The sequence below is a fragment of the Helianthus annuus genome, chromosome 10 (genome assembly GCF_002127325.2).
Source record: "Helianthus annuus cultivar XRQ/B chromosome 10, HanXRQr2.0-SUNRISE, whole genome shotgun sequence".
Taxonomy (NCBI): Eukaryota; Viridiplantae; Streptophyta; class Magnoliopsida; order Asterales; family Asteraceae; genus Helianthus; species Helianthus annuus.
The window spans coordinates 107,159,667-107,181,115 of NC_035442.2; the positions used below are offsets into that span (position 1 = coordinate 107,159,667).

At 41.9% G+C, this 21,449-nt stretch overlaps 1 protein-coding gene and 1 non-coding gene across 2 annotated transcripts; one reads left to right on the forward strand and one right to left on the reverse strand.

The window, feature by feature from the left end:
- Window positions 1-11,868: 11,868 nt before the first annotated feature.
- On the reverse strand, window positions 11,869-12,932 carry LOC110881597. The gene is made up of 2 exons (XM_022129811.1): window positions 11,999-12,932; window positions 11,869-11,957 (listed from the first exon to the last, which is right to left on the reverse strand). Exons 1-2 carry the CDS (start codon window positions 12,930-12,932, stop codon window positions 11,869-11,871), a joined length of 1,023 nt encoding a protein of 340 aa, XP_021985503.1.
- A 1,082-nt stretch (window positions 12,933-14,014) lies between these two features.
- On the forward strand, window positions 14,015-14,121 carry LOC118483423. Its single transcript, XR_004870711.1, has one exon. It is a non-coding gene; the product is annotated as a small nucleolar RNA R71 (small nucleolar RNA).
- The last annotated feature ends 7,328 nt before the right edge of the window (window positions 14,122-21,449 follow it).

Sequence of the window (21,449 nt, forward strand, 5' to 3'; positions counted from 1 at the left end):
GTAACCACCCTAACCTTGGTTGGAGAGAAGCCGGCAATAGTAGTAACCAACAAAACCTAAACCAACGAACAAACTTTCAACAACCAAGAAATGAGTCACAAAATTTTCCTCAACAACAAGGTGGACGAGAAAGGCTTGAAGATACTGTATCTCGCCTTTTCTCCGACACTGAAAAGAAAAACTCGGATCGATTTCAACAATTGGAATCAAATTTTAGATATCAACAAGCTAGTATACAAAACATTGAAAAACAAATAAATCAATTAGCTCAAAATTTCTCCGAGAGACAACAAGGCGCGTTACCAAGCAATACCGAAACAAACCTGTGACAACTCGTATTTCAGAACCGTCTCTTGTATTACGTGTTAACCTGTATAAACTCTATGTGATTACGTGAATTTTGTTGATAAAGTGAATGCTATGTTTTTGTGAATGTTTGAACCTTAATTCGATTACACAAACCCATTCGGCCCACACATCCTTGAACTCGAGACCAAGGGCAGCTCGATGATAGGGTTCGGCCCACTCACTCCTTGCACGCATACAGGAACCTTTAGGGGGACTAGTTTCTCATAACTTGCAAACACTTAACAGACACAAACCCTAGGAGCTCTCTCTCTCTCTCTCTCTCTCTCTCTCTCTCTCTCTAGGACCCGACGTCAACACCTTCACCATCGAAGTTCTTTCGGATCACGGCTTCCATCTTGATCTAGTTAAACACTTCACACATCCGGTTAGCACTTTGTTCTTATTTGGTTGTTGATGGATTGATGTATATTATTATGTTTTTATCATGAATTCGGAATATGAGTTTTACATGATGTTGTCACATGCAAGGAAACTACTTTGTTATTGATTTATAATCTCATGATTCAATAGTTCATATGTTATACATGATGATGATGTTACCGGAATTGTGACTCTCGAAGTTTAAGGTTTTGATTAGTTTGATTCGTGATTATAAGAATAGGTTGCATGTTAGTCCTTGAATTAGTTAATCAGATGATCCGGTTGATTGCTTGATGATTGTTCTTGATCTCGTGATGATCATAGTAGTATGAATATGCATGATTGATGAATTGAATGTTGTTTGATCTGATTTGTGAAACTGCTAAAGTTGTTTGCTGATATTACGGAAGTGATTGAGCTGCAAATTAAGGAAATCAGGAAATCGGTTACACTTCATAGTCTCGACAAGGGATTGCGAGTCGAGACCCCACTGTCTCGACTCGAGACCAAAACACCGACACAAACAGCACAGCTCGAGACCATGGTTGCGGGTCCGGTTGCGACTCGAGACCGCCTAGTCTCGAGTGATGAAAGTATGACCCGAGACCTCCTTTGTTGCGACTCGAGAACTCCAGGACTACAACTCGAGACCGCACTGTCTCGACTCGAGATCTCTAGTCTCGACTCGAGACCACGAGCACATGCACACTGTTGGACTTGCACACTGTTACGAGCCCAACCATTTGGGCCGCATACTTGGACTTTGTTTACGTGACTGTACTGTTGAACTCGTACTGTGGTTGAACTACCATGATTATACGTGTATGCCATGATCGTTACTTGTGTATAATACGTGTAGAATATACGTGCACTACTTGAATATGAACCTGACTTGTATGATAACCATGGTAGGACGTGGTTGACCACCATATAGCTTGATTGACTTACTGTGTATCTGCCGAGCAAACCAAGGTGAGTTCACACTCTTACCAAGGCATGGGATTCCCAGGGTCGGGAATCGGTTGGAAGATTTCTTGTACTTAAGTTATTATCGGGATTACGTACTATGGGCCTCGGGAGAGGAGGGGATATTGATAGATACAGCTAGACTAGTGATACAAATACTTCTCTTCGCACACTCGCCGGGAATGGCTGCGATAATAGAACTAATTTTCGCACACATGCCTAGAATGGCTGCGAACTATACACTAAACTTTGCACACATGCCGGGTGGGCTGCGATACAAATATACCTAGTCTAGAATACTTGGGAAACTTTCACTAATCTTCGCACACATGCCTAGAGGGCTGCGATACAAATGCATACGATATATGGTTTACTAAACGAACATACGCTTTACTATTCTATCACAAACACTGAATAACCAACTGTGAACTCGCTCAACTAGTTGTTGACTCTCTGTTACATGCCTTGCAGGACCTTAGGCATACATGGAGCTTGCACGGGAGGCGCAGTCGTTGTGGACATGGATCGTGGTTGTTTTGATAAACACTTATGACAGTTGAAAACTTATTAATTACGTTGGATTTTATACTATGTTTCCGCTACTTAAACTATGTTATTTGAACACCTTTCATATTGTGGGTTGATATACATTTATGTTTACTATTCACTTATATGTTCGATATGATTGGTGGCTTGATCCTGGTCATGTCACGCCTACAAGCGGTGGTACTCTGCGGGTGGATTTTTGGGGGTGTGACAGATTGATATCAGAGCCATTGGTTATAGAGAACTTGGTTTTAATATGGGGAAAACATTTTTATTAAAACCAGAGTATAACCAGAACAGTGCTCTCAACGATCCACAATGACGCTTCGCTCCACGTGCAAGACTCAACATCCTAGGTAATATGGTTTATGTTTATATTGCCTACTTGCTAGATTACATAGAACTTTGCTCAGGGTATGCTTAGATACACATAACTACTATTGCTTGAGAACACTTGTGTGCTTACTCTCTTCTGTCATCGCACTTTTCGCGAACCTCTCTCATACCTATGTTATCTTTGCTATGAAGATCATGTCTGGACGTATTAACATGACTCAAGCCCAGTTGACGGCTCTCATTAACGAACAAGTTGCTGCGGCACTTGCAGCCGCACAGGCAGGAGGTATATCCTGCAGTTGTAACTCACACTAGGATCTTTAGATCCTACACTTTTAGACCAACTCTTGTGTTTAACTTTGTCCTATTCGTACACAATAGGTCAACACGCACCGCCACCTGTTTGCACTTTCAAGAACTTCATGGACTGTCGTCCAAGCACGTTTAGTGGCACTGAAGGAGCAGTGGGACTCCTCCATTGGTTTGAGAAGCTCGAGTCGGTGTTTGAAATGTGTGAATGCCCTGAGGCTCGCATGGTGAAATACGCCACTGGTACTTTGGAAGGAATTGCGCTGACTTGGTGGAACGCTCAAGTTCAGATTCTTGGGCTGGCAGCTGCTAACGCCACCCCTTGGAACGATTTTAAGGAACTGATCAAGCGGGAATACTGCACACGTGATGACATCTACAAGTTGGAGGTGGAACTCTATCATCTGAAAATGACGGGTTCGGAAATTGAAGCTTATACGAAATGGTCAAACGAACTGGCCATCTTGTGTCCAACCATGGTGGACTCTCCAATCAAGCGCATTGAGTTGTACCTCAAGGGTCTAGCATCAGAAATTCAGAGCCATGTGACATCGGCAAACCTCGACAATATCCAAGACATTCAGCGTCTTGCTCATCGCCTCACGGATCAGGCGGTGGAACAGAACAAGCTGCCAAAACGTATCAGCGCAACTACTACCGCTACCACTTCTACTACTCCTGCTACTCCTAATGACAACAAGCGGAAATGGGATGGGGATTCCAGCAAGGGTTCAGCTACCGTTCAGTCTCAGGCACAGCAGCAACGCAAGAAGAATGATTACCAGAGCCCGGGTCAGCAATCTTCTGGTGGTCAGTGGCAGGGTGGATATCGAGGAATTCACCCACTATGTAACAGGTGCAACAGACACCACAGTGGTCAGTGCCGCAAGGGCCGCTGTCAGAGATGTCTCAAGATAGGGCACGAAGCTAAAGATTGCAGGAGCTCGCGACCTGCGAATCAGAACCAACAACAACCACCAGCGCCTCAAAACCAGCAGCAGCAGCAACAGCGAGGCAACAGGGGATGCTTTCAGTGTGGTGCTGAAGGCCATTTCAAGCGAGATTGCCCCCCGTTAAACCAGAATCGGAACAACAACAACAATCAGGGGAATGGTAACAACAACGGTGGAACAATAATGGCAACGAAGCTAGGGGACGTGCTTTTGTGCTGGGGCAGGGTGATGCCAGGAATGATCCCAACGTAGTTATGGGTAAGTTTCTTCTCGACGACTTTTATGTTACTGTTTTGCTTGATTCGGGTGCGGATACAAGTTATATGTCTTTGAAAGTTAGTCAAATGCTCAAACGTACACCCACACTTCTGAACACTAAGCATGTCGTAGAGTTAGCTAACGGTAAAAGTCTAGAGGCCACACACATAGTTCAGGGTTGTAATCTTATCCTCGCTGGTCAGACTTTCTCGATCGGTCTCATTCCCATAGTTTTGGGTAGTTTCGACATCGTCATTGGAATGGACTGGTTATCCCAACATCACGCAGAGATCTTATGCAAGGAAAAGATAGTTCGTATTCCCCGTTCTAGTAAAGAACCTCTCGAAGTTCAAGGCGACAAGAGTGGTGCCGTGGTTGGCATCATCTCCTTCCTAAAGGCTCAGAAGTGTTTGCGTAAGGGCCACACTGCCATTCTGGCACTTGTTACCGATGCATCAGCAAAAGAAAAGAAATTAGAAGATATTCCAGTTGTACGCGACTTTCCTCAGGTGTTCCCTGAAGATTTACCTGGTCTACCGCCTCATCGCCAGGTCGAATTCCAGATCGAGCTAGCTCGAGGAGCAGCACCCATAGCTCGAACACCATATTGCTTAGCTCCATCAGAGTTGGAAGAACTCTCTGCACAGCTACAAGAACTCTTAGATAAGGGATTTATCCGACCTAGCTCTTTGCCTTGGGAGCTCCAGTGTTATTCGTGAAAAAGAAGGACGGTACCTTCCGCATGTGCATTGATTACCGTGAACTGAACAAGGTGACAGTGAAGAACCGCTACCCTCTTACACGTATTGATGATTTATTCGACCAGTTGCAAGGGTCGTGCTACTACTCCAAGATAGACCTGAGGTCAGGTTACCATCAGCTGAGAGTCCGGGATGAGGACGTCTCCAAAACAACATTCAGAACTCGCTACGATCACTACGAGTTTCTTGTCATGCCTTTCGGGTTGACAAACGCACTGGCAGTCTTTATGGACCTTATGAACAGGGTGTGCAAGCCCTACCTGGATAAGTTTGTGATTGTTTTCATTGACGACATCCTGATCTACTCCAAGAGTCAGGAGGAACACGAGCAGCACCTACGACTTATTTTGAAGCTTCTTCGATCAAAACAGCTGTACGCCAAGTTTTCAAAATGCGCCTTCTGGCTTCGTGAAGTCCATTTTCTAGGCCATGTGGTAAACAAGGATCGGATCCATGTCGATCCATCCAAGGTAGATTCGATCAGGAACTGGCCTGCACCGCGTACGCCAACGGAAATACGCCAATTCTTGGGTTTGGCGGGTTATTACAGACGATTCATTAAAGATTTCTCAAAGATTGCACATCCGCTCACACTACTGACACAGAAGGGTGCCACCTACCGTTGGGGTAATACTCAGGAAACCACTTTTCAACACTTAAAGGATAGACTTTGCAGTGCACCTATCCTCTCGTTGCCAGAGGGCACGGACGATTTTGTAATCTATTGTGACACATCGATACAGGGGCTTGGTTGTGTATTGATGCAATGGGAAAAAGTTATAGCTTACGCTTCGCGCCAACTCAAGGTTCACGAACGGAACTACACGACGCACGATTTAGAGCTGGGAGCTGTTGTTTTCGCACTCAAGATATAGCGACACTACCTGTACGGTACCAAGTGCACTGTCTACACCGATCACAGGAGTCTCGAGCATATCTTCAAGCAGAAGGAATTGAACATGTGTCAACGTCGATGGGTCGAACTACTGAACGATTACGAATGTGCCATCAAGTACCATCCAGGCAAAGCCAACGTTGTGGCTGACGCTCTCAGTCGAAAAGACACTCTACCTAGACGCGTGCGAGCACTACAGCTTACTATTCAGTCTAGTCTTCCTGCACAGATACGAGATGCTCAGGTAGAAGCATTGAAACCAGAAAACGTTAGGGCTGAAGCCTTACGTGGCTCAAGGCAACGATTAGAACAGAAGGAAGACGGCGCCTATTATGTAATGGGGCGTATTTGGGTCCCACTGTATGGCAACTTACGGGAGCTTGTAATGGACGAAGCTCATAAGTCTCGCTACTCGGTACATCCAGGTTCGGATAAAATGTACCACGACATCAGGACTACGTATTGGTGGCCTAGCATGAAGGCCCACATAGCAACTTACGTTGGCAAGTGTTTGACTTGTGCGAGAGTCAAGACGGAATACCAGAAACCATCAGGCCTACTTCAGCAACCCAAGATACCACAGTGGAAATGGGAGGAAATTTCCATGGATTTTGTTACTGACCTGCCTAGAATGATCAACTATTTCTCATTATTATTCATCACCCCTTTTCTTATCCAATAGGCTCAAATCATATATGTTTCTAAAAATCAAACACAAGTTTTATTTGATATTATACCAAGTGCTAAAGAACTAAGAATATCGTTCACTTTTTCCAATCAGAGAATCCATGTTCATGAAAACCTCTACAAAAACTGTGATAAAGAAAGAGATATATATTGTGTTGTGTTCTTAACGATATTCAACAAAATAAAAATTTAAGGGTATTTGATTTTGTCACCGTTGGGTTAAACCCGTTGTATATTATAGTCTAAGTGTTACTGGCGTACCACGTCTGTTTGATATTTTGGGTATCGGCATCAGACAACAAATTGATAGGAGTATTTGTTTGTGAAGATTGATCTGATGACTGACCGGAATTTGTTTTCAAAACCATGATCCCATTTCCGATTCTTAATCTTCAATTTCTATACGATACTGACTTCATTTTGTTATAGAAAAAAAGTAAGACGAACAGGTCTATGTCAACTTTGGGAACCTGTGGCCGAATACAACATCTACGACTCTCCGAAAAGGAGTTTCGGACCATTGTTCATTAACCCTCATAAGTGACCCTAAGAACTTTGGCCTGATACCCTTTATATGTTTTAATTCATGGACTTCGGATCCTGAATGGGAACAGGTGGCGGCTAAGTTTGTTGATGAGTTTTTGTTTCAGGGACCCACCCCGGACAAGGTTCTAGCATTTAAACTAAAAGGCTTCAAATATGCAATTAAGAAGTAGGCCATGAAGACAAAGGAGGATGCCGAAAAAGGTTTCAGAGCCCAAGTTGATTTTTTAAGACTTGGTGGAGACTACAATGTTAACAGAGGAGACTAAAATGAATTTAGAATGCAAAACAAAATAAATTGAAACTTTTAGTTCCAATGCGAATGTTTACACATACAATTTCGAGTCGCATGTGTTTGGGTGTGTGTTTGAGAGATGAAGAAGAAGGGATTTCTAATGGTGTGAGTTTATGTACCAAATAAGGATATTCTATTAATTCATTTTATTATGACGAATTGGTTTTTACAACTCATCCAAGTATAGTCTTCTTATATTTCATCTTTGACAAATGTCACAAAAATTTTTATATTCACGAACTTCTAATCATGTATTATATACTTTTGTATGACAATCTTTCCATATTTGGGTCAGAAAAAAATTCTTTTGAACTTATTATATATTTACAATTGAAAACCCAGTTAGTCTACGTTAGATGATATATAAAGTATATTAGTGGCTAACGTTTACATAATTAGAATTGAAATCATGAATTGCGTAGGCTATGGATAAAGCAAAATGAAAAAAAAAGGTTTTGCATAGACTAAGAATTTCGCATCTCATATTGACACTAAGGACTTCTATAATCAACATCCCGCTACAACGCGCGGGTGGCGTCAACTCGTTAATATACAAAATACACAAGAAAAATAGGATGCGTTTGCAACACATCAAACATCCCCACACTTTAACCTTTTTCGTCCCTGAAAAAGACTTATGCAAACGGAATCAAAATCAAATTAATGTTCGGGCACGAAAGCTAGTTTACTTTATTAAAATTTAAACCCGTGTTAACCGCGATTGCAAGTATTTCGATCCTCTTAAACCCAAACCCGGTTCCAAGCCCTTATCATGTAGATTTAATTCAAGTTCGGTCAACTTACCTAGGGTCTCACACTAGAAGCTACGGTCCACCTAATCCCGCCTCAAGCTTATAGAACAAAAGGAACGATCACTGGACCAATTTCCAACCGTCTTATATCGAAACCAAGAGAATTTAAAATCAATGTTTTTTCATCATTTTTTTCTTTCTTTTCAATCTTCTCTTTTTTCCTTTTTTTTTTTTGATGAGCGTAGACGTTGCTTTCCCTAACCCAGAGGCATTCCGGCTGTACAGTCGCTATCCCCAACTCGGATTACTTAGGCTTCGGTACTTTTTATTTGCATGCTCGATTTCACACATCCTAGAGGTATTCCGGTTGTAGAGTCGCTATCCCCAACCAAGATTACATAGGCCTGCGCTACTTTCATTCAGTTTCTAGCTCATTTTTTCTATTTTTTCTTTTTTTTTCATGATTAAAAATTCTAACGGTTTTAACTTATAACGACATTCCTTATACTCTTATTGGCGGTTTCAATTTCTCATATTCTCTAGATGAGAACCTACTAGTAAATCAACAATTAGGTATATTTAGCTCAAAGGAACCTAAAACCGGGCCGAGCCTACTCACACATCCCAAATTAGACACCGGCTTAATTTATTAATTCTCATATTATTATTATTATTTGAAAGCCGAATAAAAATTGATTTTTCTATCATTTTCCGTTTTTATTTTGCAAACATCTAAAACAGAAACATTTTCTAATTTTTTTTTATTTAACAATTTTTTTTGTAGTTTTTTTTCTGACTCAAATCTATCTAAAAAGACGTAGTCTCCCATCCCCACACTTAAAATTTACATTGTCCTTAATGTAGGATGAAAGTCAATTAAAAATAAATAAGAAAGAAAAATAAACTAAAAACATATAATGGAACAAACTCGCCTGGTAGCAAAAGTCTTCGAATTCCAAACCAAAGCGAGCACGACTGTATAGCATTTCATTCGCAGCCGTCTGACAAACTTGTATACTTGAGTTGTCTTTTACATAATGATATATGCTCGAAATCCCCGCCCGAATGGAGATTGAGTACGGACGGGTCAAACAAACCTGCACAAATAAACACAAACAAACCCAAGCGTAAAACTGACTCAAAAATAAAACCGACTCAAAACTAACTAACTCGAACTGACTAATTTAGACTCAAACTACATAAATATACAAAAATATACACTAGGGTTTTCACCCGAGAATCACTCAAAACTATCAAGCACTATGTATAACTTTAATCTATGACCGTTCACTTTGAAACTTTCACCATCTTCTCCCTCTATCGTCACACTACCATAGGGAAACACCTCTTTCACCACAAACGGTCCTGACCAACGGGACTTCAACTTCCCAGGGAACAACCTCAAGCGTGAATTATATAATAACACCTCATCCCCACAATTGAAGTCTTTATTACCCTTCAACTTCCTATCATGCGACTCTTTCGTACGAAGTTTATAATCATGAGTATGCTCGTACGCATGATCCCTCAGCTCTTCTAACTCGTGCAACTCAAGAAACCGTTTACTCTTAGCTAAAGACATATCTAAATTAACAGATCTCAATGCCCAATATGCACGATGCTCTAACTCAACAGGAAGATGACAAGCCTTTCCATAAATCATCCGAAACGGTGTAGAACCGGTCGGTGTCTTATATGCCGTACGAAAGGCCCACAATGCGTCATCTAACTTCTCGGCCCAATCTAACCTATTCGCTCCAACCGTCTTCTCTAGGATCCTCTTAATCCCTTTATTGCTCACCTCTACTTGCCCACTCGTCTGCGGGTGATAGGCCGTTGCAAGCCGATGGGTGACCCCATAGCGTTGCAAAGCCTTTTCCATCAAGGTATTGCAAAAGTGAGTGCCCCTATCACTAACTAGGGCCTTAGGAGTACCAAAACGAGCGAATAACTTTCGTAGGAAGTTAACTACAACTCTCGCACTATTAGTAGGCGTAGGAAGAGCCTCCACCCACTTAGATACGTAATCAACGGCGACGAGTATGTACCTATTCCCACGAGACATAGGAAACGGTCCCATGAAATCGATACCCCATAGATCAAAAACTTCACACGGGTGCATGATGTTTTGCGGCATCTCATCCCTAGACGAAACATTGCCAACTCTTTGGCACCTATCACAACTCCTAACATATGTAGCCGTGTCCTTAAAGATTGACGGCCAATAAAACCCAGAGTCAAAAACCTTCCTAGCAGTTAAGAGAACTCCATGATGTCCACCCGTAGGACCCTCGTGACAATGCCTAAGTATCTATTTCGCTTCCACACTACCAACACATCTCCTAATCAACTGGTCCGCACCAATCCTAAACAAGTGAGGATCATCCCATATATAATACTTCACGTCCGCAAAGAATTTCTTCTTTTGTTGGTACGTGATATCACTCGGAACAAACCCTTTAGCAAGATAGTTCGCGAAATTGGCGAACCAAGGCGACTCCTCTTCCTTCGGCTTCTCTTTCTCCTTCTCCACAGTCACACTACTCAAAGATTCATGGGGAAAGGAATCCCCAATCTCTTGACTATCCTCCTTCTCGTCCTTCAACCTTTCTACCCTAGACATGTGGTCAGCGGCCATATTCTCCGCACCACTCTTTTGCCTCAACTCAATATCAAACTCCGAGAGAAGCAAGACCCACCAAATCAGTCGAGGCTTAGCATCCTTTTTATTGAACAAGTGTTTCAATGCCTCATGATCGGAATAAACTATGTTCTTGGACAAAACAAGATAGGACCGAAACTTATCAAAAGCAAAAACCACCGCCAGGAGCTCCTTTTCAGTGGTAGTGTAGTTCTCCTGGGCATCATTAAGTGTTTTACTAGCGTAGTAAATCGGGTGGAAATGCTTATTGTGTCTCTGTCCTAGAACGGCCCCAACCGCAAAGTTTCTTGCATCACATATGAGCTCAAATGGCAAGCTCCAATCGGGGGCTACAAGAATGGGAGCACTCACTAACTTCTCCTTTAGCGTCTCAAACGCTTTCACACACTCCCCATTGAAATCAAACACTCTATCCTTCTCAAGGAGTTGCGTCATAGGCCGCGCAATTTTAGAGAAGTCCTTAATGAACCTATGATAGAAACCTGCGTGACCTAGGAAACTCCTAACCGATTTCACAGAAGTAGGTGGTGGTAATCGAGTAATTGTATCTATCTTAGCCCTATCAACCTCTATACCAGCACGTGAAATCTTATGACCTAAAACTATGCCTTCCTTCACCATGAAGTGGCATTTTTCTCAGTTCAGCTTCAACCTAGTCTCTTCACACCTAGCTAGCATCCTCTCCAAGTTGGCCAAACAATGATCAAAAGAGCTCCCAAAGACCGAAAAGTCATCCATAAACACCTCCATGGAACTCTCTATCATATCATGAAAGATGGCCACCATGCATCTCTGAAAAGTTGCAGGAGCATTACATAATCCAAAGGGCATGCGGCGATACGCAAAAGTACCATATGGACATGTGAAAGTGTTTTCTCCTGATCCTCAGGTGCAATGGGGACCTGGAAATAACCAGAGAAACCGTCAAGGAAACAGTAAAACTGATGACCCGACAACCGCTCAAGCATCTGATCAATGAAGGGAAGGGGAAAGTGATCCTTCCTAGTGGCATCATTCAGCTTCCTATAATCAATACATACTCTCCAACCCGTGACCGTACGCATAGGAATAAGCTCACACCTCTCATTGGTCACAACCGTCATCCCTCCTTTCTTCGGGACAACCTGAACCGGTGAAACCCATGGTGAGTCAGAAATGGGGTAAATCAGGCCAGCATCAAGAAGCTTCAACACCTCCTTTTTCACCACCTCCTACATGTTCGGGTTCAACCTCCTCTGAGGTTGCACCACGGGTTTGAACCCGTCCTATAAAAGAATCCTATGAGTGCAAAATGATGGATGAATACCCTCTATATCTACAAGCTTCCATGCAATGGCACGCTTGTGATCCCTAAGCACATCTACCAACCTCTTCTTCTCCTCGGATGTCAAGTCGGATGAGATAATGACGGGCAAGCGCGCCTCGTCATCCAAGAATGCATACTCGATATGATCGGGTAATTTCTTAAGTTCTAACAATGGTGGACTCTCAACCGAAGGCTTTTCTACAGTTACTACTATCTCATTCTCTACACTCTCTTCACTCTCCTTAGGGGTTTCACTCGCCAGGGCTACTACTACGGCTTCCTGCTCTACTAAACTCTCCTCTAAGGAATCTAACTCGTGCTCTCCTCCACAGAACCTACGCAGACTATCACCAACATGAGACATAAAAAAGTCGATGAAATAAAGCGTATCATCCCTAGCACCGATGTGCTGCATGGACTCTTTAATTTCAAAAGTAACCGTGTCACTACCAACACGAAGAGTGAGTTTACCGTCAAAGACATCGATCAATGCCTTCGCGGTAGCAAGAAACGGTCGCCCTAAAATTAGAGGAACTTTCTCATCCTCCTTCATGTCTAAGATCACGAAATCGACCGGAAAAACAAACTTCTCCACCTTCACCAGAACATTTTCCACTATCCCCCTAGGATACTTCACCGACCTATCTGCTAACTGAATACTCATCCGCGTCGGAACAGGCTCTCCAAGGTCTAGCTTAGAATAAATTGAATAAGGCATTAGATTGATGCTAGCACCTAAGTCGGCCAACGCGTGACTCACAGAAGAACTACCAAATAAACACGGGATAGTGAAACTACCCGGATCTGTCATTTTCTGAGGTAGTTTATTCTGAACCACCGCAGAACACTCTTCTCCTAAAGTCACAATCGAAATCTCTTCTAATTTCTTCTTGTTGGATAAGAGGTCCTTCAAGAACTTAGCATATTTAGGCATATGCTATAATGCTTTCACGAACGGGAGATTTACCTTGAGTTGCTTGAACAAATCAAGGAAGTGACCATACTCCTTCTCCATCTTTTGCGACTTAAGCCTAGCAGGGTATGGTAATCTATCAAACTCTCTCTGAACTACCTTCTCCTTAGGAGGGCTCTCTGGCTGTGCTATACTTGCTGGGCTGAGCCGAGTTTGCACCTTGCCAGGTGGAGCCTCCATCTCAATTTCCTCATCTACTGGCTCTTCATCTACTACCGGTTCCTCTACTCTAGCACCTCTACCACTCCTAGTCGTGACTGCCTTGGCAGTAGCATTCGGGTTCAACTGAGTAGTACTAGGGAAAGTGCCTAAGGGTCTCTCAGAGGATCTAGTGGCCATCTCTCCAACAGTCCTCTCTAAGTTCTGAATAGTGGCATTTTGATTCCTGAACATCATCTCGAACTCCTGATTTTTACGTTGCTGCTCCTGGTACCTATTCTCCCCCTAAAGAACTAAGGATTCTAGCAATTTGTTTGTCCTATTCTGGTTCTCCTCATTCTTTTTTAAGAACTCAGCAAGATCAGGCTTCATCTCACTACCACTCGCTCCACTGCTCGGTCCGTCACCAGAGTTCTGGAACAAACTCTGGCGGGGCTGAAATCCAGGAGGATTCCCACCCTTCCAGTTCGAGTTCTGGCGTGGCTGCCATCCAGAGTTGTAACCCTGGCCCCGACCTGCATTCTGGACATAACTCACATCCTCTTCAGCACCTACAGGGCAATTTATCGTGTCGTGCCCCCCCTCTACAAATCTCACACTTGGAGCTTAACTTAACTTGGATATCCTTCATCATCTTTGCTAAGGAATCTATTTGGGCAGCTAGGGCAGTGTTAGAATCAACAGAATGCATACCTCTAGAGGCTACAGGAGTACCCCCAGAGTGCGGCTCAGTATAGGTGCTCATGGCTAAATCCTCAATCATCTCAAGACACTCTTCAGCGGTTTTGGTTTTCATCATGTTACCTCCAGCAGTGGTATCGAGGAGGCGTTTAGTTGCCTCAGAAACTCCATTGTAGAATTTCTCTACAATCCTCCAATCCTCCATGCCATGGTGAGGACACTTATTGAGAAGTGCCTTGAAGCTGTCCCATGTCTCATAGAAAGATTCCCCAGGCTGCTCGGTGAAAGCATAGATCATGTTCCTAAGGCGAGCTATCTTAGCTGGAGGGAAGTACTTCTGAAGGAACTTAGTGTGAAGCTCAGTCCAGGTAGTGATGGATCCCTGTGGGAGGGATTCCAACCAAACAGCGGCCTGACCGGTCAAAGAGAATGGGAAGAGGCGACACTTGATGGCGCTTTCAGTAACACCATTAAGCTCGAAAGTGTCGCAGACCCTAGAGAATCTAGTGAGGTGAGTGTGTGGGTCCTCGTCGCGAAGTCCTTGAAACTGGACATTTTGAGCGATGGTGTTAATCAGAGCAGGAGGAATGGTCCAGTTATTAGCCTCAACAGTGGGTTGAGTGATACTGAAGCGGATGTGGGCGGGGGTAACATTAATTTGGTCAACGACAGTCCTACGGGGTGCAGCCATTTCTAAATAAGATTCTAATTTAAATTCGACTTTGGGTACTTTAAATTTTAGCTGACGCAAGCGACGTTGGAATACAGACTCAGGCTCAGAGAACGGAGAATCTTCAGGAGTGCCCGAAGAACGAGTGCGCATAAGCTGAAAAGCAAATGGCACAAATCACTAGAAGACTAGAAAGGGAAACTAAACTAATTAATTAATTTTTTTTTGAATTTTCGGGTTTTATATTTTTTTGGGTTTTTAATTATTTTTTTTAACTGAAAAAAAAACTAATAAAAAAAACTAATCTAAGAAAGCAGTAAAGTGACTAAATCCCCGACTCGGGTCGTCCTCGAAAGCGCTGTGTGTCCCCGGCAACGGCGCCAAAAACTTGATGTGTGAAATGTTTAATATATTTTGAAACACCAAATTAAATGGTCAAACTAGCTTAATTACACACAATCGGCAAGTGCACCGGTCGTTATGTAGTCAAGTCGGTAAGACCGAGTATCAATCCGTGGACACAATGGCGCGACTCTCGATACTAAACCTTTGTCGAGTCCTAGTCTAGCAATTTTTAATGAGTGTTTGGATTTATATTAACTACTAAAATTAAATAAGAGAGCAAATACGAAAGCATAGCAAACAAAGAACACGAATAGCAGATTTGGGTGCAGTCAGATGATGGAAAAATGGCTACCTAGGCAAGATGCATGTCAATTCACTTACGGTTCTTGGAATGGAAAAACTAAGTTTTGGCTACCGGGATCTTAAAGTTCACTAAACAAGACCTAAACTGGCTGGCAGATCATTCTTCAAACAGGTCGCAATCTAGGGTCAAGAAAAGCGTATAAACTTACCGGTTAATGTCAGATCACCTCTCGGTCTCTCTAACTTGGTTATGGTACCCAAAGTCTAGATTACATCTCGGTTTCACTAGAAACGGTACATCCGGGAAGTGTAAGGGATGTTCGGGGTGGTGACTCTAATTAGGTTCTAACACAGTTTGCTAAAAATCACAAGAAAACCTAGGGCAATTCACTCTCGTGCAATTAACACCTAACTCGTCTAATGATTAAGACAACCCGGCATCTAATCTCCTCTCGGTCTCAAAGATGGTAGAATATTTAATTACCAAATAGTTTATTAATTTGTTCCTAGGGTTTACTACGTCTAGCAACCACAAGATTTAGTCGAAAACACAAAGTTAACGAAATCACCTAACCCTAGCTTTAATTAATACGCAATCAATTTTAACCAAGAAAAGGTGGAACAAAAATAAACCATTAATTAATAAATACGCATAAACATTAGAACCTAGATTAGAACACTTTTACCATAACACTGAGCCAAAACATAAATTAACCAACCAAGAAACCGTAAATAAAACTAACAATTATCCCAGCTCAGTTGGTGGGGAAGCCGGCTGTCTTCTTAGGAGGCACCGGTTCGATCCCTGGCTGAGGCTGGGTATTTGGACATCTCGGTGAAGGCTTGGCCCGGGGTTTTACTCGGGTTCGAGTCCAGGGGGGCGCGGTTTTACCTATTCCACGGGGTTTCCGCGCATCAGGGGTGTGCTACGCTTTCTTGCGGTGGTCGAGTAGTCGGCCTTTGGACATAGCTCTGAAAGGGTGGGTTTACACGTGGAAAGCAGTTAGCCGTTCAGAAAAAAAAAAAAAAACTAACAATTATCCATAGCCTAGGTAGCACAAAGAAAATTTAGCCAAGCATGGTCAAGAACAAAGCATAAATAAAATCAAAGCAAACGGGTTCAGAAAACATTGTCATGAGATTCAAGTTCAATAGAGAAAGCCAAAGTAATAAACAAAAGTTCTCTAACCGAAAGCAATAAACTTTATGATGCTAGTCTTCAACTCAAAGCTTCCTTCACAATAATCTTGCTCCAAATCGTCCCTGACTTTCGCTCCTAATGTTCGTCTCTTTTGTTTCGTCCACTGCCTACGAAAATTGTCTCCCTATAATAATCTTTTTTTTGCTTTTATATGCAGCCAACAGCCCTCAACCGACCTTTTTCTTTTCACCCTAACTTGCGCCCCACTTAATCTTCAATTAAATTCCTACAGCAGTCCAACTCTTCAAAAATCCGCGCAGATTCCTTTGGCCCAACTTTGTTTCTTTTCCTTGAATTGCCGTCCACATGGACTTATGTCCAATACATTCTTTTCTTTTTTCTTAAATTGTCGTTCAAAGAATAAATCATATGTTTGGTGCATATGAATTAATTAACTTTGAACAAATGTGCACTTAAGCCCCTCATCTTTTAGTATACATCACAATTAATCTTCTACTCTTAGCTTATTGCAAATCAGGTCCTCCAACTTCATTAATTAATTCTATCTTCCATAAATTGCAGTTTCAGCCCTTGAACTCTATTCCAAACTCCCGGATGCCCGTTTATTAACCGTGTTAGCTCGTTTTTATTCCTTTTCGCACTGAGACCTGTAATAATAATAAATAATAAAATATATATCTAAATATTATAAAAATGACTCTAAATTATTAAATTAGTATACAAAATACACAAGAAAAATAGGATGCGTTTGCAACACATCACTCCTCAAGTTCCATACCCCGGTAGGTTGATTCGTCAAAAGACCGATGAGCAATTCGCAAAGTTCGAAAATCTACTAAAACAATTGCATGTTAATATTCTTTTTATCGAAGTCCTAACTCAAATGCCCAAATGCTCAAAATTCATGAGGGACTTCCTCACTCATAAAAGGAAAATTGAATCATTGCAATTAGTTAACTTAGGCGAAGAATGCTCCGCCCTCGTACTCAACAAACTCCCACAAAAGAAAATTGATCCTGGAAGCTTCACGATTCCTTGCTCAATCGGGGAAACCCCCGTTCGCAATGCACTAGCCGACCTTGGGGCTAACATTAACCTCATGGCCGCATCAATGTTCAAACGACTCGGCCTAGGAAAAACAAGTCCTACCAAGATGAGTATACAACTTGCCAACAGATCCGTCAAATACCCACAAGGTGTCGCTGAAAATCTATTGGTCAAAGTCGAAGATTTCGTCTACCCGGCAGACTTTGTCATACTAGACATGGAAGAAGACACCAAAGTCCCTCTCATATTAGGGAGGCCATTTCTAGCCACCACACAAGCAGTGATAGACATGAATGACGGAACACTTACTTTGAAGTTTGGAGATAAGGAAGTGAAGCTTGGGGTCGGGAAGAGAGTAGAGGACGATGACCCGGTCAACTACATGAAGGTCATTGATTCGAGCTTGGATGAAGCTCTCTGACGGTGCAACATGGGATGCAAAACATCCAACTCAGAAAATATATGACCTCACTTTGGGTCTAGCCAAAGACCCTTATAAACGTGGCGCACCACGGAGGCACTTCGCGAAACTATCCTTAAATTAGCTTATATTAATTTTAGTTTAATTTTAAAGTTGCAGGAATAAAACACACTCGGGATGGTGAAGGATAACAAGGGAAACGAGAAACATCACCCCATGCACGAAAACAGGGCCATCCGACAAAAATTTCTTCATTACAGTAAGTTCAGCACGGACCGTGTCCAGCCAACACGACCCCGTGCTGCACAATCTGCAGAAAACGCCCAGTTCAGGTAACTGGACACGGGCCGTGTTCACCGAACACGCCCCCGTGTCCAGGTATCTGTTTCTTTTTGTTAAATCTTGTTGCTGGCACCTGAACACGGGGCCGTGCCCGGTCACCACGGGGTCGTGTCCAAAGTGCCAGTAACATAAAATTTTGTTTTTTAACACCTTATTACGCATTCAATCAACCTAAAAATTTATTTTTGGGACACACTGAGGACAATGTGTAATTTAAGTGTGGGGGGATGCTAAAACCTTGAATCTCGCAAGTCCTAATTAACAAGCCTTACACAAAACTCTATTGGAACCGCTAATCACCCCAAACTTTTTTCAAAAATTTTTATTTTCTTTTTACTTGTCTAGGTTTAAGTTGGGAATTTCAAAACCTAAAAAGGTTATATTTTTACAAATTTACAACCGATAACGTCGTGATAAAAAGAACCAACATAAGAAAATTATGAAACGGCATGACAAGCTTAGTTAAAATATGATTATATATACTTGATCACATAAAAACCCATTCCCACAAAAGTGAGTTTTGAGCCTTTATTGAGCATACAAATATATATCTTTACACTAAATGCTCATTTTTCGTTTCTTGTGTGAATAGCCGCTTGGTTCTTACAATTCTGGAACTTGCCACGACAATGCATTCCCGGTCCTTACCAACTTAAACCCAAGTAAGTAAATGATGGAGGCATTAGGACTAACCCCTTTTTTCTTCAACACCATTATTTTTATTTTTTTTATCACCTACCCAAAATCCCCCTAGTTAACCCCTTTTAGCCTAAACCTTTTCATTTCTTAACCCAAAAACAAAAACCCTTTTACCCACCAAAACCCTTTTTAATTTTAAACCCTTTTATTTTAGTAACAAAGCTCGGTTTTTTTGTGACATCTTAAAAAAATGATGAAGTTAGAAATAAACAAACAAAGCTCATCAAAAGAAAGGCTTGTTTGAAAAAAAAATGCTTCATTAAAATAAAAAGTCATAAAAACAAAATGTTTTACGAAAACCGACGTTTTTTACGCCTTTTGCCTTTTCTACTAGCCACTAACCCAACCACCCACCTTTAGCCCAAGCCTAACCCTTCACCCAAAAAGTCCTCTTGATATTTACAAAGGTATATAGTTAAAAAGGAGGAGGATTGATTGCTTGGCAAGCTTATGGTAGGAGTAAGTTCTATGCCGCTCTCGAGTGATTCACTAAAAATACACCTTCGGCTGAGTGTTGAGTGATCCCCGTGAGGTATGTGAACTTGTATATAAATGAAATTTTAAAAAAGTATGTTATGCCCTAATAAGTAATTTATCTTATGAAATGTTTTTAATAAATCATGACGAATAGGATTGTAAATAGATGATTATAAAACTTAGTAAAAATCTTGGAAATCCCGACACTCTATGACAAGCCCAAAAAAGAAAAAAAAAACCTTCTCTTCTACCCATTTCATTTGGGAGTGAAAAAGCCGCCTTATACAGAGTTTTGCTTGAGGACAAGCAAAGATTCAAGTGTGGGGATATTTGATGTGCACAAAATGCAACATATAAATTACATCAATTGTGGCATAAAACTAACCCTTTTTTAGTACTATTGTTAGAAAAAATATGCTTTTGTCTTCCTTTTGTATTTTCAGTATTAAATGAGCTCAAATGAACAAAAGAAGCAAAAAGGTAGCTAAATCTAACATAAAAAGGGACAAACGTGACATGCCTCCCCCCCCCCCCCCCGACAGCATCTTCCCAAGCAAAAACAAGAAGGCAGAAGACTGAACACGCCCCGTGCTCAGTGAGCACGGGGGCGTACCCAAGTGTCAGCAGAAAAGACAAAGTTGTAGAAGCTTCTATTGCCCACCACGGGGCCGTGCTCAGCGGACACGGGGCCGTGGTCAACTAAAAGATTCGCAAAATCCAGGCAAATCTTGATAGTACAGATATGCTTCTGCACACGGGGTCGTGCTCAGCGGACACGGGGGCGTGGTCAGATAACTGCAGGCGCATTTATTGCAATTACAATTAATGAAGAGAGAGACAGTTGGACACGGGGCCGTGCCCAGTTGACACGGGGCCGTGCCCAGTTGACACGGGGCCGTGCCCGAGCTTCTGTTCAGCCTATAAATAAGAGTGTTTGGAGCTCTTGCAACTCATCCCTTGGCACACCACCTCTCTCACACTTCATCCACCACCCACCACCATCACAACACCATCATCCACCACCATCATCCATTGTCCATCATAGAGTGTGTGAGTCGTCTCGGGATCCAAGATTGATCGTAAGAGTTCTTGACAATCAAAGGCCATGTTTGCCTAAATCTCTTACATCACTTGGTGAAGACAAGTGTTTAGTGTAATACTTTTATTTTTAATCTTTTGCACTTTTTAATTGGTTTTATATTAATGACTTTAATTACTAGTTTCTTATGTTGAAGGTGATTCTTCCTTATCCTTTGTCTGTGGTGTCTTGGCATTATTTTAATGTCTATATAAAATAAAAGATTTTCACCATTCATATCTCCACGGTCTATATGGAGGTATGTTGGCTACCTGGTCGGGGGTTAAGGGAACGGTTTGGTAAGAGTCTTGCCATTGTTCAGTGTATATATCCTGCAAAGGACCTGGGTCAAGTTTAGTAGGACCTCCTTCAATACCTACCGGTATTGGATGGCGGGGGTCCAAACTCTTTGATCCCCTCATAAGTTAAACTACTATTAAAACTTTAACCCAGCTACTTAAGACTGTATCCCTACTGACTCAGACTACTTAGCTGAGGGTAACGTCGCCTTCAAAAGAGGGGCCTAACACATTATGCATTAATAACTTAATTAATTTTCTTTCAATAATCCGACCTTTAGGATTGTATCCTTGCTGACTCAAACTACTGGGTTGAGGGTAACGTCGCCTTCCAAAGAGGGGCCTACTACAAACTAAGATAATCTCTTAAACAAGTGCAAAAGTGCGAAAATAATCAAAGGTTACACTACACACGAGTCGGATCCAAGTGATTCATCTTATCTATCTGTTTTTATTTTTATTTTATTTTCAACATTTTAGTTAGTTTTATTTTTCTAGTTTAAAAACCTTTTTTTCTAAAATTTTGATTTGATTAGACGTTGAGGATAAACCGGTACTAAAAGCTCTTGTGTCCTTGGACGACCTCGGTATCTTGCCAACACTATACTACGTCCACGATGGGTGCACTTGCCCATATGTGTGTTTAGTGTTAGTGAATATCGTGTTTATAAATTTAAAACTTGGCTAAAAAGTGTAAAAAGGGCTTAAAATATACACCTAAAATATATTACACCTAACGCACATCAGGTTTTTACTACTAAATTATGATTGTCGACAAGTTATGTTGTGTTAATT